Raw genomic sequence first — 27,610 nt, 5'->3', positions numbered from 1 at the left:
CCCCCACCTCTATGGTCACGCAGCCCCTCTGGTACCTCTTCCCAACGTCTCTATGGTCTCCCCCCCCCACCCTGGACCCCCGGGTCCCCCCAAAACGCAACCACGGCCGCAGCTCCAAGCGCTTTATTGGGCGGGATGGTGGGTGGGGTGGGTGGGGCTGGGGGCGGGACCACCCATGGGTCACCACGGGGTTCAGCTGACACGGACACGAAGCCAATCGGGGTCCTCCAAGGTGGTGTTGACCGACCGCCGGGACCCGAGCTTGACCCATGGGGCACCCGTGGGTGCTGTGGGGCACCTATAGGTCTCGTGGAGCGCCCACGGGTGCCGTGGGTCGCTATGGGGCACCTATAGGTCTCATGGAGCACCTGTGGGTCACTATGGGGCACCTATAGGTCTCATGGAGCACCCACGGGTGCCGTGGGGCACCTATAGGTCTCGTGGAGCGCCCATGGGTGCCGTGGGTCGCTATGGGGCACCTACAGGTCTCATGGAGCGCCCATGGGTGCCGTGGGTCGCTATGGGGCACCTATAGGTCTCATGGAGCACCTGTGGGTCACTATGGGGCACCTATAGGTCTCATGGAGCACCCACGGGTGCCGTGGGTCGCTATGGGGCACCTACAGGTCTCATGGAGTGCCCATGGGTGCCGTGGGTCGCTATGGGGCACCTATAGGTCTCATGGAGCACCCACGGGTGCCGTGGGGCACCTATAGGTCTCGTGGAGCACCCATGGGTGGTTGATGATCACCACGGGGTTCAGCCAACGCAGACGCAGAGGAAACCATGGTCCTCCAAGGTGGCGTTGACCCACCTCCAAGACCCACGGTTGGCCGGGGAGAACCTGTGGTTGACCACGGAGCACCCACGGGTGCCGTGGGTCACTATGGGGCACCTATAGGTCTCACGGAGCACCCATGGGTGGCTGATGATCACCACGGGGTTCAGCTAACGCAGACGCAGAGGAAACCATGGTCCTCCAAGGTGGCGTTGACCCACCTCCAAGACCCACGGTTGGCTTTGGAGAACCTGTGGTTGACCACGGGGCACCCACGGGTGCCGTGGGTCACTATGGGGCACCTATAGGTCTCACGGACCACCCATGGGTGGCTGATGATCACCACGGGGTTCAGCCAACGCAGACGCAGAGGAAACCATGGTCCTCCAAGGTGGCGTTGACCCACCTCCAAGACCCACGGTTGGCTTTGGAGAACCTGTGGTTGACCACGGGGCACCCACGGGTGCCGTGGGTCACTATGGGGCACCTATAGGTCTCACGGACCACCCATGGGTGGCTGATGATCACCACGGGGTTCAGCCAACGCAGACGCAGAGGAAACCATGGTCCTCCAAGGTGGCGTTGACCCACCTCCAAGACCCACGGTTGGCTTTGGAGAACCTGTGGTTGACCACGGGGCACCCACGGGTGCCGCGGGGCGGCGGTGGGGCTCAGCTGATGTAGACGCGGTGGAAGTCGTGGGCGCCGAAGGCGGCGTTGCACTTGGGGCACTTGCGCTGGCGGGTGTCGTAGCGGCTCTTGACGCACTCGAAGCAGAAGACGTGGAAGCACTTGGTGAGGACGGCGTCCTTCTTGCGGGCGTTGCAGCACGGGCAGGTCAGGCGGGCCTGGCGGCGGGCGGGAGACACCGACAAGATGGCCGTCGGCCCCGCGGGGGCACCCGCGGGTGCTTCGGGCCCACCCGTGGTCTTCCAAGCCCACCCTGAGATCTTCTGAGCCCACCCCGAGGTCCTCCAAACCCAACGTGAGGTCCTACAAGCCTATGGGAGGTGGTGGAGAGGCAACGGGAGGGCGGGACAAGATGGCTGTTGGCCCCGTGGCGTGAGCTGGAGCACCCATGGGTGCTCCAGCCCCACCCAGGGTCCTTCAACCGCCACCCGAGGTTCTCCAAGGCCACCCAAGGTCCTCCAACCCCCTCACAAGGTCTTCCAGCCCCCTCCAAAGTCCTCCAGCACCCACCCATGGGTCCTCCAAAGCCACCCAAGGTCTTCCAGCCCCCTCCAAAGTCCTCCAGCACCCACCCATGGGTCCTCCAAAGCCACCCAAGGTCTTCCAGCCCCCTCCAAAGTCCTCCAGCACCCACCCATGGGTCCTCCAAAGCCACCCAAGGTCCTCCAGCCCCCTCCAAAGTCCTCCAGCACCCACCCATGGGTCCTCCAACCCCACCCGAGGTTCTCTGGCACCCACTCGTGGGTCCTCCAACCCCACCCAAGGTCCTCCAGACCCACCACGAGGTCCCTGGACCCCTTCCAAGGTCCTCCAACCCCACCCGAGGTTCTCCGGCACCCACTCGTGGGTCCTCCAACCCCACCCAAGGTCCTCCAACCCCACCCAAGGCCCTCCAACCCCACCCAAGGCCCTCCAAGCCCCAATCCAAGGCTCTCCAGCTCTCCACCCAAGTTCTCCAACCCAACCGCAAGGTCCCCCAGCCCCTTCCAAGGTCCTCCAGCCGCCTCGCCCAGCAGAGGGGAGCCTTGGGGGAAGACGTGGGTGCCCACCCCCCCAGCACCCATGGGTGCGCCCCCCCGCCCCGCAACCGTACCCGATACTCCTTGATCTCCTCCTGGAGGATCTGGTCGGCGTCGGCGTAGACCTCCACCTTCCGCTGCTTCTCCAGCTTCCGCCGCAGCCGCGACAGCTCCTCCTGCCACGGGGGGGTGGTGATGACCCATGGCCCCCCGTAGAACCCCTATAGCCCCCCAGAGAACCCCTATAGACCCCTGCAGACCCCCTATAGGGCCCCCCCCGCCGAGCCTCTATGGGAGCCACAACCCCCCTGTAGGGCCCCGTAGACCCCTATAGAGCCTCTATGGGTCCCACAGACCCCCTACGGAGACCCCCAGAGCCCCTGTAGATCCCCGCAGAACCCCTTATAGGCTCCTACAGAACCCCCTTCATCTCCTTTAGATCCCCTATACGACCCCGTAAAGCCCCGACAAAGCCCCCCTGCCCCACACCACCCCACAGCACTTCACGGAACTCCCTAAGGACCCCCCACCCATCCCACAGCCCCATATATTCCCCCCCAGCTCCCCTATAGAGCCCATAGAGTGCCGTAGGCACCCTATAGAGTCCCCCAGTCTTCCTGGACCACCACCCCATAAGGCCCCCCAGGGCCTCCACAGCACCCCCCACAGTCCCATAAAGACCCCTGACCCATCTCACAGCCCCATATATTCCCCCCCAGCTCCCCTATAGAGTGCCGTAGGCACCCTATAGAGTCCCCCAGTCTTCCTGGACCACCCCATAAGGCCCCCCAGGGCCTCCATAGCACCCCCCACACCCCCATAAGGACCCCCCACCCATCCCGCAGCCCCATATAATCCGCCCCCCAGGTCCCCTACAGAGCCCATAGGATGCCGTAGGCACCCTATAGAGTTCCTGGACCACCCCATAAGGACCCCCCACCCATCCCACAGCCCCATATATTCCCCCCCCAGATCCCCTAGGACGCCGTAGGCACCCTATAGAGTCCCCCAACCTCCCCAAACAGCCCCATAGGACCCCCTACAGCCCCCCCCCCCCCCACTAAAGCCCCATAAGGACCCCTATGGATGCCATAGGGGGTTCCCACCTGGGCCCGTTTGAGGCTGAGGGATTCCTTGTCCTTGGCCGCCCGGTTCTCGGCGGCGCAGGCCTGCAGCTCCCGTAGCCGAGCCTGGACGTGCTCCCCCTGCGCCCGCAGGTCCTCCGCCAGCTGCGCCGCCTCCACCGCCTGCGCAACCCCCGGACGTCCGCGTCACCCCCCCCCCCGCTTCGGTCCCGAAATTCGGGGGGGGGGGTCCCCATCGTGTCCCCCCAAATCCCACCGCATGGATGCCGGGGTCCCCCCACCCTGACACCAGCGTTCCTCGGGGTCCCCAAGGTTGAGTTTCCTTCTCCCGGACACGTGGGTGCCCCGAAACACCTGGGTGCCCCCCCCTTGGGTGGGTGCCCCCCGCTTCCCACCTTTCTCTTGTTGAGCTCCAGGGCCTGGGAGCGAAGGGCCAACTCCTTCTCCACCGCCGCCAAACTGCTCTGCAGCCCCCGCTCCTTCTCCTCCAGCTTCTGCACCACCAGCAGTTGGGCGTCCACCTGGGGACAACACCCCCCCATCGCGTCAGGGACGTCTGGGTGCCCCCCCATTTTGGACACCCACGTCCCTACGGGCCCGGACAACAGGGTGACCCCCAATGTGGACGCCCAGGTCCTCCGCGAACGCCTGGGTCCCACCACGACCTTGATGGTGAGAACCTCTTCCACCACCTCATCCTTCTCTTGGCCAACTGGGTTTCTCTGGACCCCCACGTCCCCTTGGACCTCCCCGAATCCCTGGGTCCCACCACGACCTTGATGGTGAGAACCTCCTCCACCAGCTCATCCTTCTCTTGGCCAACTGGGTTCCTCCAGCCCCCCGAACCCCTGCGTCCTCCCCGAACGCCTGGGTCCCACCACGACCTTGATGGTGAGAACCTCTTCCACCACCTCATCCTTCTCTTGGCCAACTGGGTTCCTCCAACCTCCAACCATCTTGGTTCTCCTGGACCCCCACGTCCCCCCAGACCTCCCCGAACGCCTGGGTCCCACCACGACCTTGATGGTGGAACCTCTTCCAGCAGCTCATCCTTCTCTTGGCCAACTGGGTTCCTCCAGACCCCCGACCCCTTGGACCCCCACGTCCCCTTGGACCTCCGCGAACGCCTGGGTCCCACCACGACCTTGATGGTGAGAACCTCTTCCACCATCTCATCCTTCTCTTGGCCAACTGGGTTCCTCCGGCCCCCCGAACCCCTGCGTCCTCCCCGAACGCCTGGGTCCCACCACGACCTTGATGGTGAGAACCTCTTCCACCATCTCATCCTTCTCTTGGCCAACTGGGTTCCTCCAACCTCCAACCATCTTGGTTCTCCTGGACCCCCACGTCCCCCCGGACCTCCACGAATCCCTGGGTCCCACCACGACCTTGATGGTGGAACCTCTTCCACCACCTCATCCTTCTCTTGGCCAACTGGGTTCCTCCAGCCCCCCGACCCCTTGGACCCCCACGTCCCCTTGGACCTCCCCGAATCCCTGGGTCCCACCGCGACCTTGATGGTGAGAACCTCCTCCACCACCTCATCCTTCTCTTGGCCAACTGGGTTTCTCTGGACCCCCACGTCCCCTTGGACCTCCCCGAACACCCTGGTCCTCCCCAAACACCTGGGTCACACCATGACCTTGATGGCGAGAACCTCCTCCACCACCTCATCCTTCTCTTGGCCAACTGGGTTCCTCCAACCCCCCAACCCACTGGACCCCCACGTCCCCTTGGACCTCCCCGAACACCTTGGACCTCCCCGAATGCCTGGGTCCCACCACGACCTTGATGGTGGGACCTCTTCCACCATCTCATCCTTCTCTTGGCTAACTGGGTTCCTCCAACCCTCCAACCATCTTGGTTCTCCTGGACCCCCATGTCCCCCCAGACCTCCACGAATCCCTGGGTCCCACCACGACCTTGATGGCGAGAACCTCTTCCACCACCTCATCCTTCTCTTGGCCAACTGGGTTTCTCTGGACCCCCACGCCCCCTTGGACCTCCCCGAATCCCTGGGTCCCACCGCGACCTTGATGGTGAGAACCTCCTCCACCACCTCATCCTTCTCTTGGCCAACTGGGTTTCTCTGGACCCCCACGTCCCCTTGGACCTCCCCAAACACCCTGGTCCTCCCCAAACACCTGGGTCCCACCATGACCTTGATGGCGAGAACCTCCTCCACCACCTCATCCTTCTCTTGGCCAACTGGGTTCCTCCAACCCCCCAACCCACTGGACCCCCACGTCCCCTTGGACCTCCCCAAACACCTTGGACCTCCCCGAACGCCTGGGTCCCACCACGACCTTGATGGTGGGACCTCTGCCACCATCTCATCCTTCTCTTGGCTAACTGGGTTCCTCCAACCCTCCAACCATCTTGGTTCTCCTGGACCCCCACGTCCCCCCCTGAACACCTGGGTCCCACCACAACCTTGACGGTGAAACCTCTTCCACCATCTCATCCTTCTCTTGGCCAACTGGGTTCCGCCAACCCCCCAACCATCTTGGTTCTCCTGGACCCCCATGTCCCCCCAGACCTCCCCGAACGCCTGGGTCCCACCACGACCTTGATGGTGGGACCTCTTCCACCATCTCATCCTTCTCTTGGCCAACTGGGTTCCTCCAACCCTCCAACCCCCTAGACCCCCATGTCCCCTTGGACATCCCCGGACGCCTGGGTCCCACCTGGGCTTTGAGGGCGAGGACCTGCTCGGCCAACTCGTCCTTCTCCTCCCGCAGCAGCTTGTGGATCTGATTGGCCTTGATCCGCTCCGACATCAGCTTGAAGTTGGCGTCGTCCTTCTCCCGCAGCTGCTGCAGCAGCCGCAGGTTCTGCTCCTGCATGTCCTCGAAGGCCTGGCCCGTCACGTCCATCTCCGACAGCAGCGCCTCCTCCTCCTGCCCCGCCCCACCCCGGGGTGACACGCCCGCCGTGAGGTCACCCGCCATCCCTCCGTGACGTCATCACCCGCCACCCCTCCCAACGCCTTCATCCCTGCCTGGCGTGGCCCGGAACGTGCCTATGACATCACAAACCCGCTTCGTGGCGTCACCGAACGCGCCCCTTGGGTCACACGGCGCGCCGGTGGCGTCACAAGCTCCGCCCCGCCCCGCCCTCCCCCTGTGACACGTGCTTGCCGCTGGCCGCCTACCCGCTGTGGAGCCCCAACGCCCTCGTGACATCACGAGCTGTGGCTACGATAGCAGAGGGCGCGGCTACGACGCCACGCAGCCCGCCCGTGACGTCACGGCCGCCGCCCTGCCCCACCCACCGCCGACGCTGCCCCTCCCGGCCTTCCGTGAGCCAACGCGAGCACGCTTATGACATCACAAGCTGCCTCAGAGGCCGCGCCCTTGAGGGACCAAGCCGCTCCCGCCCCCCCTCCCCCCAAAACCGCCCCCCCGCGATCCCCCCGACCCCACCCCTGAGGATGCCCCGCCCCTTCCCCAGCCCACAGACCGCACCCCCGCCCCGCCCCGCCCCGCCCACCTGCTTGGTGGCGGCCAGCTTGCGCTGCAGGTGCTCGATCTGCTCCTCGGCCTGCCGCAGGCGCCGCAGGGCCTCCTCGTCCGCCAGCTTCTTGCTCTCCCGCCGCTCCCGCTCCTCCAGCTCCCGCGCCCGCCCGCGCAGCTCCTCCGCCTGCCGGCCCGCCACGTCACCGCACCCGCCCCGCGCCCCGCGCCCCGCCCGGCCGCCCCGCCCCGGGGAGGAATCGCGGCGGGTCGACCCCCCCCCCTCCCCCCGCCACGTCGCCGCGCCAGGGAAACAGGTGAGGAAAGCGCCGGGGGCGGGGGGGGCGATCGCGTGAGGGAACGGCGTGAGGGAATGGCGTGAGCTAACGGCGTGAGGTAATGGAGTGAGGGAACGGCGTGAGGTAATGACGTGAGCTAACGGCGTGAGGTAACGGCGTGAGGTAATGGCGTGAGGTAATGGCGTGAGGTAATGGCGTGAGATAATGATGCAAGCTAGCGGTGTGAGGTAACAGCGTGAGGTAATGATGCAAGCTAACAGTGTGAGGTAATGGCGTGAGGGAACGGCATGAGGTAACGGCGTGAGGTAACGGCATGAGGTAACGGCGTGAGGTAACGGCGTGAGGTAATGATGTAAGCTAGTGGTGTGAGGTAACAGCGTGAGGTAATGGCGTGAGGTAACAGCGTGAGGTAATGACACTAACGGTGTGAGGTAATGATGTGAGCTAGCGGTGTGAGGTAACAGCGTGAGGTAACGATGCAAGCTAACAGCGTGAGGTAATGGCGTGAGGTAACGGCGTGAGGTAATGATGCAAGCTAACAGCATGAGGTAACAGCATGAGGTAATGGCGTGAGGTAACAGCGTGAGGTAACGGCGTGAGGTAATGGCGTGAGATAATGGCGTGAGCTAACGGCGTGAGGTAACGGCATGAGGTAATGATGCAAGCTAATGGCGTGAGGTAACAGCGTGAGGTAACGATACCAGCTAACAGCGTGAGGTAACAGCGTGAGGTAATGATGCAAGCTAACAGCATGAGGTAACAGCATGAGGTAATGGCGTGAGGTAACGGTGTGAGGTAACGATGCAAGCTAACGGCGTGAGGTAATGATGCAAGCTAGCAGTGTGAGATAACAGCGTGAGGTAGCGGCGTGCGGTATCGATGCAAGGTAACGGCGTGAGGTAATGGCGTGAGGTAATGATGCAAGCTAGTGGTGTGAGGTAACAGCATGAGGTAATGGCGTGAGGTAACAGCGTGAGGTAATGGCGTGAGGCAATGATACAAGCTAACAGCATGAGGTAATGACACAAGCTAACGGCGTGAGGCAACGGCGTGAGGTAACGGCGTGAGGTAACGGTGTGAGGAAATGACAGCGTGAGGTAACAGCGTGAGGTAATGGAGTGAGGTAACAGCGTGAGGTAATGACACTGACGGTGTGAGGTAATGATGCGAGCTAGCGGTGTGAGGTAACAGCGTGAGGTAATGGTGTGAGGTAACAGCGTGAGGTAACGGTGTGAGGTAATGATGCAAGCTAACAGCGTGAGGTAACAGCGTGAGGTAATGGTGTGAGATAACAGCGTGAGGTAACAGCATGAGGTAACGATGCAAGCTAACAGCGTGAGGTAATGGTGTGAGGTAATGGCGTGAGGTAACAGCGTGAGGTAATGATGCAAGCTAGCGGCATGAGGTAATGACACAAGCTAACGGCGTGAGGTAATGATGTGAGGTAATGGTGTAAGGTAATGACAAGCTAACGGCGTGAGGTAATGATGTGAGGTAACGGCGTGAGGTAATGACACAAGCTAACAGCGTGAGGTAACAGCGTGAGGTAACGGTGTAAGGTAATGACAAGCTAACGGCGTGAGGCAACGGCGTGAGGTAACGGCATGAGGTAACGGTGTGAGGAAATGACAGCGTGAGGTAACAGCGTGAGGTAATGGAGTGAGGTAACAGCGTGAGGTAACGGTGTAAGGTAATGACAAGCTAACGGTGTGAGGTAATGGAGTGAGGTAACAGCGTGAGGTAATGACACTGACGGTGTGAGGTAATGATGCGAGCTAACAGCATGCGGTAACAGCGTGACGTAACAGCGTGAGGTAATGACACAAGGTAACGGCGTGAGGTAACGGCGTGAGGTAACGATGCCAGCTAACGGCGTGAGGGAACAGTGGGAGAGGATGATGCGAGGTCATGGCGTGAGGTTACAGCAAAAAGCAACGGTGCGTGAGGTCACAGCGCGAGGTAATCACACGAGGTAATGGCATAAGGTAACGGGGCGAGGTAATAGCGTGAAATAACCGTGTGAGGTAACGGCACGAGGTGACACGGTGAGGTCATCGCACGAGGCAGGAGCGTGAGGTAAGCACGCGAGGCGACGGCGGGAGGAAAGGGGGCGAGGTCGTCGCGCGAGGGAGCGGGGCGGGGTAACCGTGAGGTAATGGCGGGAGGGAGCGATGCAAGGGCCCGGCCTGAGAGAGTGGCGGGGGAGCTCGGTGTGAGGGAACGCGCGTTAGCGTGCCGTTAGCGTGCGTTAGCGTGTTAGCATGCCATGGGCGAGCACTAACATGCAGTTAGCGTGCATTAGCATCCGTTAACATGCAGTTAGCCTGCATTAACGTGTAGCTAGCGTGCGTTACCATGCGCTTAGCATGCATTAACACGCCATTAGCGTGTGCTAGTGTGCGTTAACGTGCCATTAGAATGCATCAGCATGCCGTTAGCGTGCCTTAACATGCCGCCAGTGTGCATTAGCAAGTACGAACACGCAGTTAGCGTGCACTAGCATGTATTAACATGACATTAGTGTGGGCTAGTGTGCATTAACATGCTATTAGCATGCATTAGCATGCCGTTAGCGTGCATTAACACGCCACCAGCGTGTGTTGCTGTACATTAACAAGCAGCCAGTGTGCATTAGCGTGCCCTTAGTGTGCGTTAACGTGCCATTAGCATGTTAGCATGCCATTAGCGAGCCTTAACGTGCCATTAGCATGTTAGCATGCCGTTAGCGAGCCTTAACATGCTGTTAGCGTGTCTTAACATGCATTAACATGCCATTAGCAGGTGTTACTGTGCATTAACACGCCGTCAGCACGCATCAACACGCCATTAGCATGTTAGCACGCCGTTAGCCTGCTGTTAGTGTGCGTTAACACGCCGTTAGCGTCTATTAACGTGCATCAACACGCTGTCAGCGCACGTCAACGCGCGTCAACGTGCCGTCTGCACGCATTAACGTGCCGTTCGCGTGTGTTAGCGTGTTCGCGTGCCGTTCGCGTGCCCTGACCTCAGCCTTGCTCTTCCTCTCGGCTGCCATCAGCTGCACCTTGTCCCGCTGCTCCTTCGGCGCCGACTTGTACATGTCCAGCAGCAGCTTCATCTCCTTCTGGCTCTCTTGTGCCTTCCTGCCCCGCCCCACAACGTTTGCATCTCATTTGCATCTCGCCTCTTCGAAGGCTCCTCACTCTCCCCCCCCCCAGGTCCCCCTAACTGGCCCCCAGCCCCACCAAAACCACCCTCCACCCCTTCAATGCCCCCCGAAACCCCCCCAGGAGCCCTGTAACACCCCCCTGCCCCCCCCGCCCCAAAACCAACCCCGCCCTGCCCCGCCCCTTACTTGAGCTCCGCCCGCAGCTGCTTTAGAACCTCCGAATCTTTCTTCTTGGGCTCATCGGGGGGGCCCTTGGGACGCTCCCGCTCCCGCAGCCGTTCCCGTTCCCGCTCGGGCCCCCCCCGGGAAGCTCCGGGACGAGGCGGGGCCGGGGGCGGGTCCTTGACGCGGGGCGGGGGGGGCTGCGCTGGCGGGGGCGGGGCAGGGGCGGGGGCCGGCGGGGGGGCAGAGGCGGCAGCGGGAGGGGCGGGCTCCTCCTCTTCAGGTGGTCGCCTTGGGGGGGCCGCTTCGGGTGGGGCGGGCGTGGCAGCCGCCTCCCGCTTGGGCTCAGGAGGGGTGGGGCCTGATGGGGCCCCGCCCTCTTCTTCCTTGATGGGGGCGGGGCCTGCCCCCCCACTGCCGGTGGCAGCAGCGGTCTCCTCCGGGGGGGCGGCGGTGGCGGCGGTTGGGGGGGGCGGAGGGGGCGGGGCGCTGCCTTGAGGGGGTGGGGCGCCACTGGCTTGGAGGCGGAGCTAGAGGAGGGAGGGAGGAGTCAGCGGGCCACACCCATGAGAAGGGAGTGATGTAGCCCTTTGAAGAGCATGCACACGCCTCTCCAAGCCCCGCCCTCTTTGTGGGGTCCACCCATACAACCCTTTTCAGGCCCCACCCCCTTAAACACCCCCAGGGCCCCACCCTCCCAAGCCCCGCCCCCTTAGTGAGCCCCACCCCAGCACCCACTGTCACACCCCTTTTAAGATACCCCCCCCCCTTCAAAAAGCCAACAGCCAATTGCAAGGCTGGCCCCACCCCCTTCAAACGGCCACACCCCTTATGGGAAGGCGGGAAAACCACCGCCCAATCCCCTCCCAGGGGCTGGCCCCGCCCCCCTCGCCCCCACCTCCTTAAAGGGGCTACACTGCCCAATCCTCATGGAGTGATGGAGCGGGGCCGGGGCTGCCCCGCCCTACTCCTTTAAAGTGGCCCCACCCCCTCCTCCTTAAAAGGGCTACGCCACTCAGCCCTCATAGAGTGATGGGGTGGGGCCGTGGCTGCCCCACCCCACTCCCTTAAAGAGCCCACACCTCCTTAAAAGGGCTACGCCACTCAACCCGCATGGAGTGATGGGGCAGGGGCGGGGCTGCCCCGCCCCACTCCCTTAAAGAGACCGCACCCACCTTGTTGATCTCGGCCTGCACCTCCCGCAGCTTCCGCTTGTAGCGCTGGACGTCGCCCTTGAGCTGGTGGTTGTGGTTCTGCAGGCTGCTGATCAGGTGCCGCATCTCCCGGTTGATGGGGCCTGTAGGGGCGGGGCAGGGCGTGGGCGGAGGCCCCGGGGGGGCGGGGACACAGACCGTGTCCTGCCCCACCCCCTCCCCTTTCACGTAGCATCATAGAGACCGCGGAGGGGGGGGGGAAAGAGGGAGCAGAGCGGCCTACGGTGCAGCGACCATAGAGTTGGGGCGTGGCGGGGGCGGGTGTACGCGCCCCAGAGCGTCCCCAGACCCACCCTTGCCCAGCCCGCCCCCTCCGCGGCCCCTCTCTCCCGCTCTCTACGGCCCCCGCGCCCCGGCGGGTCCTCCGAGGGGGGTTTCGGCGGCCGGGGGTCGCGCCGGGGGTCTCACCCGCCTGCTCGTTGGCCGCCAGGTTCTGCTCGAACTCGATGCGCAGCATCTCGTACTCCTTGCGCACCTGGGCCAGCGTGTCCTCCAGCTGGATCACCTCCGTCCGCAGCCGCTTCTGCACCCCCAGCTCGTCGCTCTGCCCCCGGCGGGGGGGGACGCGGAGACACGGAGGGCGTGGGGGACGTGGAGGACACGGGGGACGTGGAGGACATGGAGAACGTAGAGGACATGGGGACGTGGAGAACATGGAGAATGTGGAGGAAATGGGGACACGGAGGACGTGGAGGACACGGAAGACATGGAGAATGTGGAGGACACGGGGACACGGAGGACACGGGGACACGGAGGACGTGGAGGACACGGAGGACACGGGGGACGTGGAGGACGCGGAGAACGTAGAGGACATGGGGACGCGGAGAACATGGAGAATGTGGAGGAAATGGGGACACGGAGGACGTGGAGGACACGGAAGACATGGAGAATGTGGAGGACACGGAGAATGTGGAGGACATGGGGACACGGAGGACACGGGGACACGGAGGACACGGGGACACGGAGGACGTGGAGGACACGGGGACACGGAGGACACGGAGGACGTGGAGGACGTGGAGGACGTGGAGGACGTGGAGGACGTGGAGGACGTGGAGGACGTGGAGGACACGGAGGACGTGGAGGACGTGGAGGACACGGGGACACAGAGAACGTGGAGGACACGAGGACACAGAGAACATGGGGACATGGAGGATACCGAGAAGGTGGAGGACACGGGGACACCGAGAAGGTGGGGGACACGGGGACACCGAGAAGGTGGAGGACACGGGGACACCGAGAAGGTGGGGGACACGGGGACACCGAGAAGGTGGAGGACACGGGGACACCGAGAAGGTGGGGGACATGGAGGTCATAGAGGACATGGAGAACATAGAGAACACGGGGACATAATGGACAGAAAACGTGGAGGACGTGGGGACACAGAAGACACAGAGAACATGAAGGACGTAGAGGACATGGAGAATATAGAGAACATGGAGAACGTAGAGAACACGGAAAATGCGGAGGCCATGGGGACGTGGAGGACACGGAGAACGTGGAGGACACGGAGGACGTGGAGGACACGGGGACACAGAGAACGTGGAGGACACGAGGACACAGAGAACATGGGGACATGGAGGATACCGAGAAGGTGGAGGACACGGGGACACCAAGAAGGTGGAGGACACGGGGACACCGAGAAGGTGGGGGACACGGGGACACCGAGAAGGTGGAGGACACGGGGACACCGAGAAGGTGGGGGACACGGGGACACCGAGAAGGTGGGGGACACGGGGACACCGAGAAGGTGGGGGACATGGAGGTCATAGAGGACATGGAGAACATAGAGAACACGGGGACATAATGGACAGAAAACGTGGAGGACATAAGGACACGGACGACATGAAAAACATGGAGGACGTGGGGACACAGAAAACATGAAGGACGTAGAGGACATGGAGAATATAGAGAACATGGAGAACGTAGAGAACACGGAAAATGCGGAGGCCATGGGGACGTGGAGGACACGGAGAACGTGGAGGACACGGAGAACGTGGAGAACGGCGAGGCCATGGAGAACAGCGGCCACGGGGACACGGAGGACGTCGGGGACACGGAGGATGTGGAGAACACGAGGGAGACGGGGGACATGGGGGACGTGGAGAAGGGGGGGGACACGGACATGACGACGTGGAGGACGCAGGGGACGCGGGACACGTAACACACAGGGGACACGGAGGACACGAGGGACGTGGGGGACACGGAAACACGGAGCACACGGGGGACAGGGACACGTAGACATGTCAGTGTCAGCGAGGCGACCATCTTGGATGGCCATGAGCTGGACACGCCATGACACCCCCAACCCCCAGGCACCCTGCGGAGCCCCAAAGATACTTGAGGACACTCGGGGACACCTTGGTGACATCACCACCCACCTCCACGTTCTCACTACGATGGAGGTGGCCATCTTGGATGGCCAACAGTTGGATGCCGTGACAACCCATGACCTCCAGGACCAACGGGACACCCCGGGGAGCTCCAAGGACACTTGGGGACGCCTTGATGACATCAAGAGCCACCTCCACGTCCTCACTATGATGGAGGTGGCCACCTTGGATGGCCAACAGTTGGACGCCGTGACGTCCCGTGACCCCCAGGACCAATGAGACACCCCGGGGAGCTCCAAGGACACTTGGGGACGCCTTGATGACATCAAGAGCCACCTCCACGTCCTCACTACGATGGAGGTGGCCATCTTGGACGGCCAACAGTTGGATGCTGTGACAACCCATGACCTCCAGGACCAACGGGACACCCCGGGGAGCTCCAAGGACACTTGGGGACGCCTTGATGACATCAAGAGCCACCTCCATGTTCTCACTATGATGGAGGTGGCCATCTTGGATGGCCAACAGTTGGATGCTGTGACGTCCCATGACCCCCAGGACCAATGGGACACCCCGGGGAACCGCCAGGAGCCTTGGAGACGGCCAAGGCCACCTCGGGGACACGTCCCCTCACCTCCATGTGCTCGATGTGGCGCAGGTGGCTGTTCTTGGTGGCCAGGAGCAGGGCGCGGGCCTCGTCCAACTGCGTCTTCACTTGGAGGCTCTCGTGGTAGAGGAGGGAGAACTGGGACTGCAGCACCTTGTACTCCAGCGTCTCCTTCACCGCCTCCTCCGGCAACGAGCGCAGGGCCACCTGCGGGGACCGTGTCCCCCCCACCGATGACGTCGTGGCCTGTCCTCCCCTCCGCCCCCCCACCACCGTCATCCCCTGGAGCTCCCAGACGTTCTCCCAGATGTTCCCACTGTCCTTCCGGGTCCCCGAACGTCCCCTTTTCGCGCCTCTACGGCTGCGCCGTCGCCCTCTCGCCGCCGAACGTTCCCCGTGTCGACGCAGGGTCCTCCCCGTGTCCCCCCCCCCGCCGTGTCCCTGCTGTCTCCGACGTCCCTGATGTCACCGATGACCCCCATGTCCCCCACGTCCCCCATGTCCCCAACGCCCCCCACGTCCCTGACGTTCTCCAAGTCCCTCGTGCCACCAACGCCCCCCGCGTCCCTGATGCCCCCAGTGTCCCCAACGTCCCCAGTGTCCCCAGTGTCCCCAGTGTCCCCAACGTCCCCAGTGTCCCCAACGTCCCCAGTGTCACCTTGAGGCGCTCGTGGCCGCGCACGGCCTGTTGCAGCTCCTGCTGCAGCTTCTCCAGCTCCGCCATCCGGCTGTTGGCCAACTCTTGGTTCCCCTCCAGCTCCGCGTTCAGCATCTCAAACTGGGGAGGGAAAAAGGGGGGGGGGTGGGGTCACCCCAAAACCCTGGGGTCACCCCAAAACCCCCAGACCCCCCTCGGACCCCCCCCCAAACCCATCCCAACCCCCCCCAGCGCCGTGTTCAGCATCTCAAACTGGCAGGAGGGGGTCACCCCAAAACCCTGGGGTCACCCCAAAACCCGCTGACACCCTTAAACGCCCCTTGGACCCCCCCCTGGACCCCCCCAAAACCCCCCAGCTCTGCGTTCAGCATCTCATAAACTGGGGGCCCCTTCCTCTAAAGCCAGGGGTCACCCCAAAAAGCACCGACACCCCCAAGTGCTTCCAAACCTGTCCAAGGGACCCCCAAAGTCCCCCAAAACCCTTCAGGACCCCCCCAAACTCTCCCAGGACCCCCCCAAACCTGCTCAGGATCCCCCACGCCCCCCCACGTGCCCCCAAACTCCCCCCCAGGGACCTACCTGAATCCCCCAAACCCCCTCAGGTCCCCTCCAAGGGGTCCCCCAACACCCTCTAAGACCCCCCAAACCCCTCCAGACCCCTCCCAGGGTCCCCCCAAAGGAGCCCAACCCCCCAAGTGACCCCCAAAGCCCCTTAGGGACCCCCCGACCCCCCCCCCCCCCCAATACCTTCTGCATACTGAGGGTGATCTGTCCCCCCTGGAATCCTCCGGAGCTGCCGGAGCCGTAGGAACCCGAGGTCAGCTGGGGACACGGGGACGTTAGGGACACCGGGGACACCCCAAAGACATCGGGGGCACCCCAGGGATGTTGGGGACACCCTGGGGACATCGGGGACACTGGAGACACCCCAAGGATAACGGGGACATCTCAGGGACTTCCGGAGCACTGGGGACACCCTAGGGATTTTGGGGACACCCCAGGGATGTTGGTGGCACCCCAGGGGACATCAGGGACAACCAGCGCCATGGGGTGACCCCAAGTGACAGACGGGGATGGCAAGCGGCACGAGGTGACCCCAAGTGACGTAGAGGGACCCCAAGCGACGCAGAAGGACCCCAAGCGACGTAGAGGTACCCCAAGCGACGTAGATGGACCCCAAGCGACGTAGACGGACCCCAAGCGACGCAGAAGGACCCCAAGTGATGTACAGGGACCCCAAGTGACGCAGAGGGACCCCAAGCGGCATAGAGGGACCCCAAGCGACAAAGAGGGACCCCAAGTGGCGTAGAGGGACCCCAAGTGATGCAGAAGGACGCCAAGCGACGCAGAGGGACCCCAAGCGATGTAGACGGACCCCAAGTGACGAAGAGGGACCCCAAGCGACGAAGAGGGACCCCAAATGACGTAGAGGGACCCCAAGTGACGTAGAGGGACCCCAAGCGACGTAGACGGACCCTAAGCGATGTAGAGGGACCCCAAGCGGCGAAGAGGAACCCCAAGCGATGCAGAAGGACCCCAAGCGACGCAGAGGGACCCCAAATGACGTAGAGGGACCCCAAGCGGCGTAGAGGGACCCCAAGCGACACAGAGGGACCCCAAGTGACGTAGAGGGACCCCAAGCGACGAAGAGGGACCCCAAGTGACGAAGAGGGACCCCAAGCGAGGCAGAGGGACCCCAAGCGACGCAGAGGGACCCCAAGCCGACGCAGAGGGACCCCAAGTGACGTAGACGGACCCCAAGCGACGTAGACGGACCCCAAGCGACGTAGACGGACCCTAAGCGACGCAGAGGGACCCCAAGTGATGCAGAAGGACCCCAAGCGACGTAGACGGACCCCAAGCGACGCAGAGGAACCCCAAGTGATGTAGACGGACCCCAAGCGACGTAGACGGACCCCAAGCGACGAAGAGGGACCCCAAGCGACGAAGAGGGACCCCAAGCGACGCAGACCAAGGGCGGTGGCCCCTCACGGAGCTCCTCAGAGCCCGTCAGCGGGTCGGGGGACGCTGGGGACGCGGCGGCCCCCCTCGGGGACACCGCGGGGGTCACCTGCTCGAGGGCTTCGGCGAGGTGGCGGTCGAGGCGTCCCTCGCGCTTGCGCAGCTTGGCGCTGTCCCACTGCAGCCCCTCCACCGTCGTCCCCATCTCCAGCACCTTGGTCTCGGCCGAGGTGGCCTTGTCCTGCAGCTCTGCCAGCTGGGGGGGGGACGGGACACGGGGACGTTTTGGGGACAGCGTGGGGGACACCCCCCCTGTACCCCCTCGGGGGAACCCGCAGCGCCCCGGGGGGATCTTGGCCACCGTCGTCTCGCGGGGACGTCGACCGCGGCGCTCTACAGGGACGTCGGGCACGGAAACCCACGGGGACATCGTGGGGACAACGCCGTCCCCTTGACCAGTGCCTCCCAGTGCCCCCAATCCCCTCCCAGTGCCCCCTAACCCCCTCCCAGTGCCCCCCAGCACCCCCTAATCCCCTCCCAGTGCCCCCTAATCCCCTGCCAGCGCCCCCTCATCCCCTCCCAGTGCCCCCAATTCCCTACCAGTGCCCTCTAATCCCCTCCCAGTGCCCCCTAACCCCCTCCCAGTGCCTCCCAGTGCCCCCAATCCCCTCCCAGCACCCCTTAACCCCCTCCCAGTAACTCCCAGCACCCCCTAATCCCCTCCCAGTCCCCCCTAATCCCCTCTCAGTGGCCCCAATCCCCTGCCAGTGCCCCCTAACCCCCTCCCAGACCCCCCCAATCCCCTCCCAGTGCCCCCAATCCCCTCTGTCCCCTCTAAACCCTCCCAGCACCCTCTAATCCCCTCCCAGTGCCTCCCAGTGCCCCTTAATCCCTTCCCAGCACCCCCTAATCTCCTCCCAGTGCCCCCCAATCCCTGCCCAGTGCTCCCAGTCCCCTCTAACCCCCTCCCAGACCCCCCTAATCCCCTCCCAGTGCCCCCCAGCACCCTTTAATCCCCTCCCAGTGCCCCCTAACCCCCTCCCAGCACCCCTTAACCCCCTCCCAGTGCCTCCCAGTCCCCCCTAATCCCCTCCCAGCACCCCCTCATCCCCTCCCAGTGCCCCCCAGCACCCCCTAATCCCCTCCCAGTGCCTCCCAGTGCCCCTTAATCCCTTCCCAGTGCCCCCTAACCCCCTCCCAGCGCCCCCTAAAACCCTCCCAGTACCTCCCAGCACCCCCTAATCTCCTCCCAGTCCCCCCAATCCCCTCCCAGCACCCCCTAATCCCCTCCCAGCACCCTTTAATCCCCTGCCAGCACCCCCTCATCCCCTCCCAGTGCCCCCCAGCACCCCCTAATCTCCCCCCAGTGCCCCCCAATCCCCTCCCAGCACCCTTTAATCCCCTCCCAGACCCCCCTAATCCCCTCCCAGTGCCCCCCAGCACCCCTTAATCCCCTCCCAGTGCCCCCTAATCCCTTCCCAGCACCCCCTAATCCCCTCCCAGTGCCTCCCAGTGCCCCTTAATCCCTTCCCAGCACCCCCTAATCCCCTCCCAGTGCCTCCCAGTGCCCCTTAATCCCTTCCCAGCACCCCCTAATCTCCTCCCAGTGCCCCCCAATCCCTGCCCAGTGCTCCCAGTCCCCTCTAACCCCCTCCCAGACCCCCCTAATCCCCTCCCAGTGCCCCCTAATCCCCTCCCAGTGCCTCCCAGTGCCCCTTAATCCCTTCCCAGTGCCCCCTAACCCCCTCCCAGCGCCCCCTAAAACCCTCCCAGTACCTCCCAGCACCCCCTAATCTCCTCCCAGTGCCCCCCAATCCCCTCCCAGTGCCTCCCAGCACCCTTTAATCCCCTGCCAGTGCCCCTAATCCCCTCCCAGCACCCTTTAATCCCCTGCCAGTGCCCCTTAATCCCTTCCCAGTGCCCCCTAACCCCCTCCCAGCGCCCCCTAACCCCCTCCCAGTACCTCCCAGCACTCCCTAATCTCCCCCCAGTGCCCCCCAATCCCCTCCCAGCACCCTTTAATCCCCTGCCAGACCCCCCTAATCCCCTCCCAGTGCCTCCCAGTGCCCCCTAACCCCCTCCCAGCACCCCCTCATCCCCTCCCAGTGCCCCCAATTCCCTCCCAGTGCCCCCCAGCACCCCCTAATCCCCTCCCAGCGCCTCCCAGTGCCCCTTAATCCCTTCCCAGTGCCCCCTAACCCCCTCCCAGCGCCCCCTAAAACCCTCCCAGTACCTCCCAGCACCCCCTAATCTCCTCCCAGTGCCCCCTCATCCCCTCCCAGTGCCCCCTAATCCCCTGCCAGTGCCCTCTAATCCCCTCCCAGTGCCTCCCAGCACCCTTTAATCCCCTCCCAGCGCCCCCTCATCCCCTCCCAGTGCCCCCAATTCCCTACCAGTGCCCCCCAGTCCCCCCAATCCCCTCCCAGTGCCCCCAATTCCCTACCAGTCCCCTCTAATCCCCTCCCAGTGCCCCCTAATCCCCTCCCAGTGCCCCCCAGCACCCCCTAATCCCCTCCCAGTATCTCCCAGCACCCCTTAATCCCCTCCCAGCACCCCCTCATCCCCTCCCAGTGCCCCCAATTCCCTCCCAGTGCCTCCCAGCACCCCCTAACCCCCTCCCAGTCCCCCTAATCCCCTCCCAGCACCCCCTAATCCCCCCCCAGTCCCCCCCAATCCCCTCCCAGCACCCCCTAATCCCCTCCCAGTGCCTCCCAGTGCCCCTTAATCCCGTCCCAGCACCCCCTAACTCTCTCCCAGTCCCCCCAATCCCCTCCCAGCACCCCCTAATCCCCTCCCAGTCCCCCCTAATCCCCTCCCAGTGCCCCCAGTACCTCCAGGGAGACGCGGTGGTGTTTCTCCTGCAGCTGGAGGGTGAGGTCCTGCAAGCGCCGGTGCTCCCGCAGCAGCTCCCGCAGCAGCGCCCGTCCCGCCTCCGCCAGCTCCGCTGCGGAACCCACGTGTCTGGGGACCACCCCGACACCCCCAAATCCTTTGGGGACCCCCCCCCCCCCAGCACCCGCTGACCCCCCAGTGTCTGGGTGCCCCCCCCCCCCAAAAAAAAGGGGACCCAGGTGTCCCGCTGACCCCCAAAATAGGGACCCGAACATTTGGGTGCCCCCATGTAAGGACTCGGGTGTCGGGGTGACCCCAAAAAAGGGGACCTAAGCATCAGCGTGACCCCCAAAAATGAGACCCGGACGTCCCAGTGACCCCCAAAAAAGGGACCCAGATATTTAGGGGTCCCCCAAAAAGTGACCCAGGTGTCCGAGTGACCCCAAAAATGAGACCCAAGTGCTTGGGTGACCCCAAAAAAGGGTCCCAGGCATCTGAGTGACCCCAAAAAAGGGACCCAGATGTCTAAGGGTCCCCCAAAAAGTGACCCAGGTGTCTGAGTGACTCCAAAAATGAGACCCAAGTGCCTGGGTGACCCCAAAAAAGGGACCCAGGCGTCTGGGGGTGCCGAAAAAAAGGGACCCAGGCATGCAAATGACCCCAAAAATGAGACCCAGGCATCTGAGTGACCCCCAAAAAGGGACCCAGGCATCTGAGTGACCCCCAAAATGAGACCCAACTGTCTAGGTGACCCCAAAAATGAGACCCAGGCATCCAAGTGACCCCCAAAAACTGACCCAGCCATCTGAGTGACCCCCAAAAAGTCACCCAGACATCCGAGTGACCCCCAAAAAGGGACCCAGGCATCCAACTGACCCCCAAAAAGGGACCCAGGCATCCAAGTGACCCCCAAAAATGAGACCCAAGTGCCTGGGTGACCCCAAAAAAGGGACCCAGGCGTCCAGGGGCACCCAAAAAAAGGATGCAGGCATCCAAGTGACCCCCAAAAAGGGACCCAGGCATCTGAATGACCCCCAAAAAGTGACCCAGGCATTTGGGGGCCCCCCAAAAAGTAACCCAGGCATCTGAGTGACCCCCAAAAAGTGACCCAGGCATCTGAGTGATCCCAAAAATGAGACCCAGGCATCTGAGTGACCCCCCAAAAGTCACCCAGGCATCCAAATGACCCCCAAAAAGTCACCCAGGCACCTGAGTGCCCCCCAAAAAGTGACCCAGGCATCTGAGTGACCCCCAAAAAGTGACCCAGGCATCTGAGTGATCCCAAAAATGAGACCCAGGCATCTGAGTGACCCCCCAAAAGTCCCCCAGGCATCCGAATGACCCCCAAAAAGTCACCCAGGCACCTGAGTGCCCCCCAAAAAGTGACCCAGGCATCTGAGTGACCCCCCAAAAGGGACCCAGGCATCTGAGTGACCCCAAAAATGAGACCCAACTGTCTAGGTGACCCCAAAAACGAGACCCAGGCATCTGAGTGACCCCCTAAAAGTCACCCAGGCATCCGAATGACCCCCAAAAAGTCCCCCAGGCATCCAAATGACCCCCCCAAAAGTCCCCCAGGCATCCAAATAACACCCAAAAAAGTCCCCCAGGCACCCAGGGGGGGACCCCAGGCCCCCCCCGCTCTCCCCCCCCCCCAAAAACCCCGGAGCAGAGACTCACGGCGGGCGGCCAGGCGAGCCCCCAACTCGTGGGCGCGGCGGTGGGCCCCCGCCAGCCCCTCCACCAGACGGGCGACGGCGGCGGGGGCGAAGGCGAGGCGGGGGCGCAGGCGCAGCTCCCCCTCCTCGGGGCCGCTGCGGCTCAGCGCCGCCACGAAAGCGGCCGCCGGACCCCCCAGGCGACCCCCGGCTCCTCCCGGGGGGGGCGCGGGGGGCGGCGGGGGCGGCGGGGGGACGCCGGGACCCCCCCAGGGCTCTGCTGGGGGAGAGGGGAGAGGGTCAGGGCCCCCCTCCCAGCGGCCCCAGTTAGCCCCCTGCCATTTCTAAAGAGCCCCCCCCCTTCTCCAAAAAAACCTAATTGCCCCCCACCGCCCCCCCCAGTTGCCCCCCAACACCCTCAATTGCCCCCCAACACCCCCAATTGCCCTCCCAGTACCCCCGATTGCCCCCCCAACGCACCACTGCCCCCCCCAGTTGCCCCCCAACACCCCCAATTGCCCTCCCAGTACCCCCAATTGCCCCCCCAACTGCCCTGATTGCCCCCCCAACTGCCCTGATTGCCCTCCCAGTACCCCCAGTTGCCCCCCAGCACCCCCAATTGCCCTCCTAGTATCCCCGATTGCCCCCCAATGCACCACTGCCCCCCCCAATTGCCCCCCAGCACCCCCAATTGCCCTCCCAGTACCCCTGATTGCCCCCCAACACCCCCAACTGCCCCCCCCAGTACCCCCAATTGCCCCCCAACTGCCCTCCCAGCACCCCCAATTGCCCCCCAACACCCCCAGCTGCCCTCCCAGCTCCCCCAATTGCCCCCCCAGCACCCCAAACCCCTCCTCAGGACCCCCCCTGCCTTCCCCAACGCTCCCCTCCCCCCCCAGCCCCCCCAAACTGCCCCCAGCCCCCCTCAAATTGCTCTCTAGGACCCCTAATCGCCCCTTGTGACCCCCAGGAGCCCCCCCCACCCCTCAAATTGCCCCCTTAGTTGCCCCCCGTGGGTTCCAACAGCCCCTCAACACCCCCCAAACCCCCCCCCCAAACTGTCCCCCATTAACCCCAAAAGCCCCCCCCCCCCCCAAACCGCCAACGCCCCCAAACTGCTCCCTGGGAACCGTAAATGCTCCCCAAAACCCAAAATAGCGCCCCCCCCCCCCCCCCCCACTCACCCCTCCTATCGGAACCTTCGGCCTCGCCGAGGGGGGCCGGGGGGGGCTCGGGCCCCTCAGGTCGGGGTTCAGGGGGATCCCCGGGGGGGGCAGGGGGTGCCCCCCCCTCCCCCTCATAGCGCCGCAGCAGCGCCTGCACCTCTGCATCCAGCTGGGGGGGGGGAAATGGGGGGGTTAGGGCACCCCAAAACCTTGGGGGGGTCATTGAAGGGATTTGGGGGGGTCCCAGAGAGGTTTGGGGGGACCCCAGGGGGGGTTTGGGGGGGAGCAGAGGGTCAGGACACCCCCAAATCCCTGGGGAGGGGGGAAGATGGGGGGGTTAGGGCACCCCAAAACCCTGGGGGGGGTCATCGAAGGATTTGGGGGGTCCCAGAGAGGTTTGGGGGGACCCCAGGGGGGGTTTGGGGGGAAGCGGAGGGTCAGAACACCCCCAAATCCCTGGGGTGGGGGGAAGATGGGGGGGTTAGGGCACCCCAAAACCCTGGGGGGGGGTCATCGAAGGATTTGGGGGGTCCCAGAGAGGATTGGGGGGACCCCAGGGGGGGTTTGGGGGGGAGCAGAGGGTCAGGACGCCCCCAAATCCCGGGGGGGGGGGCTGGCTTAAGGGACTCCAAGGGTGGTTGGGGGTGTGGGGGGGTCCCTGGGGAGATTTGGGGGGGCCCTGAAAGGTCTGGGTGGACCCCAAGGGACTTGGGGAGGGGCAGGATGGTTTTGGGGTCCCCCCCCCCGGCCATTTTTGGGGCACTTTCAGCTTTTTTGAACGCTCCATCCACGTCTACCAAGCTGGAACCCCCCTAAAAGAACTCCTAGAATCCCGCAGGCAACTTTGGGGACGTTTGGGCCAATTTTAGGGTCCCCTCGCAGAGGTCGCCCAGCACATTTTTTGGGGTCCCCAGGGCCATTTTGGGGGTCCCCGCTTGAATTTTTAAGGCACTTTTGGCCCTTTTGAGCACCCCATCTATACCTACCCCAGCTGGGATCCTCCAGAAGAGCCCCAAGACGATTTTGGGGCACTGGGGACGATTTTGGCGTTCCCCGACAGCTTTCTGGGGTTCCCCAAGGCCATTTTTGGGGTCCCCAGGGTAATTTTGGGGTCACCGAGGCCCGTTTTGGGGTCAACAAGGACAGTTTTGGGGGCACCGAAGCCACTTTTGGGGACGCTGAGACCACTTTTGGGGGTGACAAGGACAGTTTTGGGGTCGATAAGGACAGTTTTGGGGTTGCCGAGGCCACTTTTGGGGTCGACAAGACCAGTTTTGGGGTCGATAAGGACAGTTTTGGGGGCACCGAGGCCACTTTTGGGGTCGACAAGGACAGTTTTGGGGGCGCTGAGGCCACTTTTGGGGTCGACAAGGAGAGTTTTGGGGTCGATAACGACAGTTTTGGGGGCACCGAGGCCACTTTTGGGGTCGACAAGGACAGTTTTGGGGGCGCTGAGGCCACTTTTGGGGTCGACAAGGAGTTTTGGGGTCGATAAGGACAGTTTTGGGGGCACCGAGGCCACTTTTGGGGTCGACAAGGACAGTTTTGGGGGTGCCGAGGCCACTTTTGGGGTTGCCGAGGCCAGTTTTGGGGTCGACAAGACCAGTTTTGGGGTCGATAACGACAGTTTTGGGGGCACCGAGGCCACTTTTGGGGTTGACAAGGACAGTTTTGGGGTTGACAAGGACAGTTTTGGGGTCGATAAGGAAAGTTTTGGGGGCACTGAGGCCACTTTTGGGGTCGACAAGGCCAGTTTTGGGGGCGCCGAGGCCACTTTTGGGGTTGCCGAGGCCACTTTTGGGGTCGACAAGGCCAGTTTTGGGGTCGCCGAGGACAGTTTTGGGGTCGCCGAGGACAGTTTTGGGGGAGCCGAGGACAGTTTTGGGGGAGCCGAGGACAGTTTTGGGGTCGACATGGACAGTTCTGGGGGCGCTGAAGCCACTTTTGGGGATGCCCAGGCCACTTTTGGGGTTGCTGAGGCCACTTTTGGGGTCGACATGGACAGTTTTGGGGGTCGACAAGGACAGTTTGGGGCCACTTTTCTCCCTTTTAACCCTCCGTGGCGCTCGGCCGCGTCTCCACCGGGGTTGGGAGGATCTGTCTGGGATTCGGGGTGTCCTTTAGCAGGTTTTGGGGTACGGTCGGTAAAATTCGGGTTTTTTTCTCACCTGTCCCCAGAATCGGTTGACCAGCAGGAGGGTGGCGTCGTCGGTGGCCTGTCGCTTCTCCAGCTTCTCGATCCGCTCCCGCAGCTCGTCCTCGCACGCCTGGCGCTGCTCCAAGCGCTCCGCCAGCTTCTTGTTCTTGAACTGCAGCACCTTCAGGTCCATCTCCTCCTGCGGGGGGGGGGGACACACACGCAGGAATTTTGGGGGGGGTCCCAGGGGTTTTGGGGGGGCCCCAGGGTTTTTTTTGGGGGGGGCCCCAGGGGTTTTTGGGGGGGACACGGACGACAGGACACCCACCGTGGAAGAGATGCCGCCGAGGCGCAGGGGTTCGATGAGGGTGGTGGGGGGCTGCTCCTCGCGGGGGGGTTTCTTCTCGGGGGGGCCCCCGCTCCCCCCATCGCCGGCCCCTCGTTTCGCCCCCGCCCCTGACATGGCCTTGCCTATTGGGGGTTATTAATTGGGGGGGGGGGGGGGATTATTATGGGTCTGGGGGGGGGGCAAGAGGGGTTAGGAGGGGCAATGGGGGGGTTATTGGGGTAACTGGGGGCGATAAGGGGGTTACTGGGGGGGTGAAGGGGGGGGTAAGGGGGAGGGGGAGGCAATAGGGATGGATGTGGGGGGGGAAGGGGGGGTTAAGGGGGCTCAGCGGGTGGGTGAGGGGGTGCAGGGGGGTCTACAGGGGTCTATGGGTGCCTATAGGGGTCTATAAGGATCTATAGGGATCTGTTAAGGCTCTGGAGGAGTCTATGGGGGGGGCCTATAGGAGTCTATGGCGGTCTACGGAGATCTATAGGGGATCTATAAAGATCTACGGAGCTCTATAGAGATCCATAAGGGCCTACAAGGATCTATAAGGATCTATGGGGATCCATAAGGACCTATGGGGCTCTATAGGGGTCTGTGGGGGTCTATAAGGATCTATTAAGGCTCCGAAGGAGTCTTTGGGGGGGGCCTATAGGAGTCTATGGGGGTCTATAAGAGATCTATAAGGACCTATGGAGATCTGTAAGGGTGTATGGGGATCTATAAGGACCTATGAGGCTCTACAGGGGTCTGTAAGGATCTATAGGGATCTATTAAGGCTCTGCAGCAGTCTATGGGGGGGGCCTATAGGGGTCTGTGGTGGTCTACAAGGGTCTATAGGAGGTCTATAAGGACCTATGAAGATCTACAAGGGTCTACAGGGATCCATAAAGACCTATGACGCTCTATAGGGGTCTATAAGAATCTATAGGGGTCTACTAAGGCTCGGTAGCAGTCTATGGGGGGGTCCTATAGTAGCCTATGGCGGCCTACGGGGGTTTATAGAAGGTCTATAAGTACCTATGCAGATCTGTAAGGGTCTACGGGGATCTATAAGGGTCTACAAGGATCCATAAGGACCTGTGGGGCTCTATAGGGGTCTGTAAGTACCTACAGGGATCTATTAAGGCTCTGTAGCAGTCTGGGGGGGGGCCTATAGGAGCCCATGGCAGGGTAGGGGGGTCTACAAGGATCTACGGGGATCCATAAGGACCTATGGGGCTCTATAGGGGCCTATAAGCGTCTATGAGGGCGTATGGGGGTCTATAAGGCCCTACAGGGATCTATTAAGGCTCTGTAGGAGCCTATGGGGGGGGGGGGGGCGGCCTATAGGAGTCTATGGCGATCTACGGGGGCCTGTAAGGACCTATGGAGACCTACCCGGCTCTGCGGGGATCTATAAGGACCTACGGGGCCCTATAGGGACCTACGGGGCTCTATCGGGGTCTATAAGGGTCTGTAGGGGGGGTGAAAGGCCCGGCCCCCCCCCCTCCGCACCCACCGCCGCCGCCGCCGCCGCCGCCGCCGCCGGCCCGCGCCACTGCGCAGGCGCAGGAAGCCGCCCCGCGCCTGCGCAGGCCCCGCCCCCTCCGCCGCGCAGGCGCAGGAGCGCCCCGCCCGCCGTCGCCGTGGTAACCGGGGGGGGGGTGGGTGAAGGCGGTGCCGCCTCCTCCGCGGCGACCAATCAGGAGAGGAGAGCGGGCGGAGGGCGTGGCCGGCAGGTCTTAAAGGGGCGACGCCGCCTCCGGCAGGTCGGGGACGCACTGAGACCCCGTGGGGACCCCCCCCAGCCCTATGGGGACCCCCTGAGCCCCACAGAAACCCCCAAAGCTCCTACGACACCCCCCCAGGGTCCCCCTTAACCCCATGGGGACCCCTCGACCTCCTAAGACCCCCCCCCCCAGGGCCCTCTTCAGCCCCATAGGAACCCCCAAACCCCCCAGGGAACCCCCCTGCCAAGGATCCTCCAGCCCTATAGGGACCCCCAAAGCCCCCCCCCAGCCCCATAAGACCCCCAAGTGACCCCCTTGACCCTATGGGGACCCCCTCCACAGACCCCCCCCTCTCCCCATGGGA

At 63.4% G+C, this 27,610-nt stretch overlaps 1 protein-coding gene across 4 annotated transcripts; it reads right to left on the bottom strand.

Moving 5' to 3' along the window:
* Positions 1 to 108: 108 nt before the first annotated feature.
* Positions 109 to 27,091, bottom strand: RNF40 (ring finger protein 40). Of its 4 annotated transcripts, none has more exons than XM_075018828.1 (20): positions 27,036 to 27,091; positions 25,529 to 25,671; positions 25,232 to 25,399; positions 23,082 to 23,232; positions 21,920 to 22,177; positions 20,239 to 20,351; positions 17,517 to 17,663; positions 16,193 to 16,267; positions 15,446 to 15,565; positions 14,815 to 14,994; positions 12,259 to 12,394; positions 11,812 to 11,933; positions 10,661 to 11,166; positions 10,331 to 10,448; positions 7,065 to 7,214; positions 6,260 to 6,472; positions 3,968 to 4,093; positions 3,594 to 3,734; positions 2,562 to 2,663; positions 109 to 1,626 (listed from the first exon to the last, which is right to left on the bottom strand). In XM_075018828.1, the coding sequence occupies exons 2-20, from the start codon at positions 25,661 to 25,663 to the stop codon at positions 1,450 to 1,452; spliced, it is 3,138 nt and encodes a 1,045-aa protein (XP_074874929.1). In that variant the 5' UTR covers positions 25,664 to 25,671; positions 27,036 to 27,091; the 3' UTR covers positions 109 to 1,449. The 4 variants fall into 4 exon arrangements, with proteins under 4 accessions (XP_074874929.1, XP_074874931.1, XP_074874932.1 ...); XM_075018830.1 differs by having other exon boundaries at positions 21,920 to 22,174; XM_075018831.1 differs by having other exon boundaries at positions 23,097 to 23,232.
* Between the last annotated feature and the right edge of the window lie 519 nt (positions 27,092 to 27,610).

Source organism: Buteo buteo, chromosome 31 (genome assembly GCF_964188355.1).
Source record: "Buteo buteo chromosome 31, bButBut1.hap1.1, whole genome shotgun sequence".
Classification (NCBI taxonomy): Eukaryota; Metazoa; Chordata; class Aves; order Accipitriformes; family Accipitridae; genus Buteo; species Buteo buteo.
This window is presented reverse-complemented; position numbering and strand designations above follow the sequence as displayed.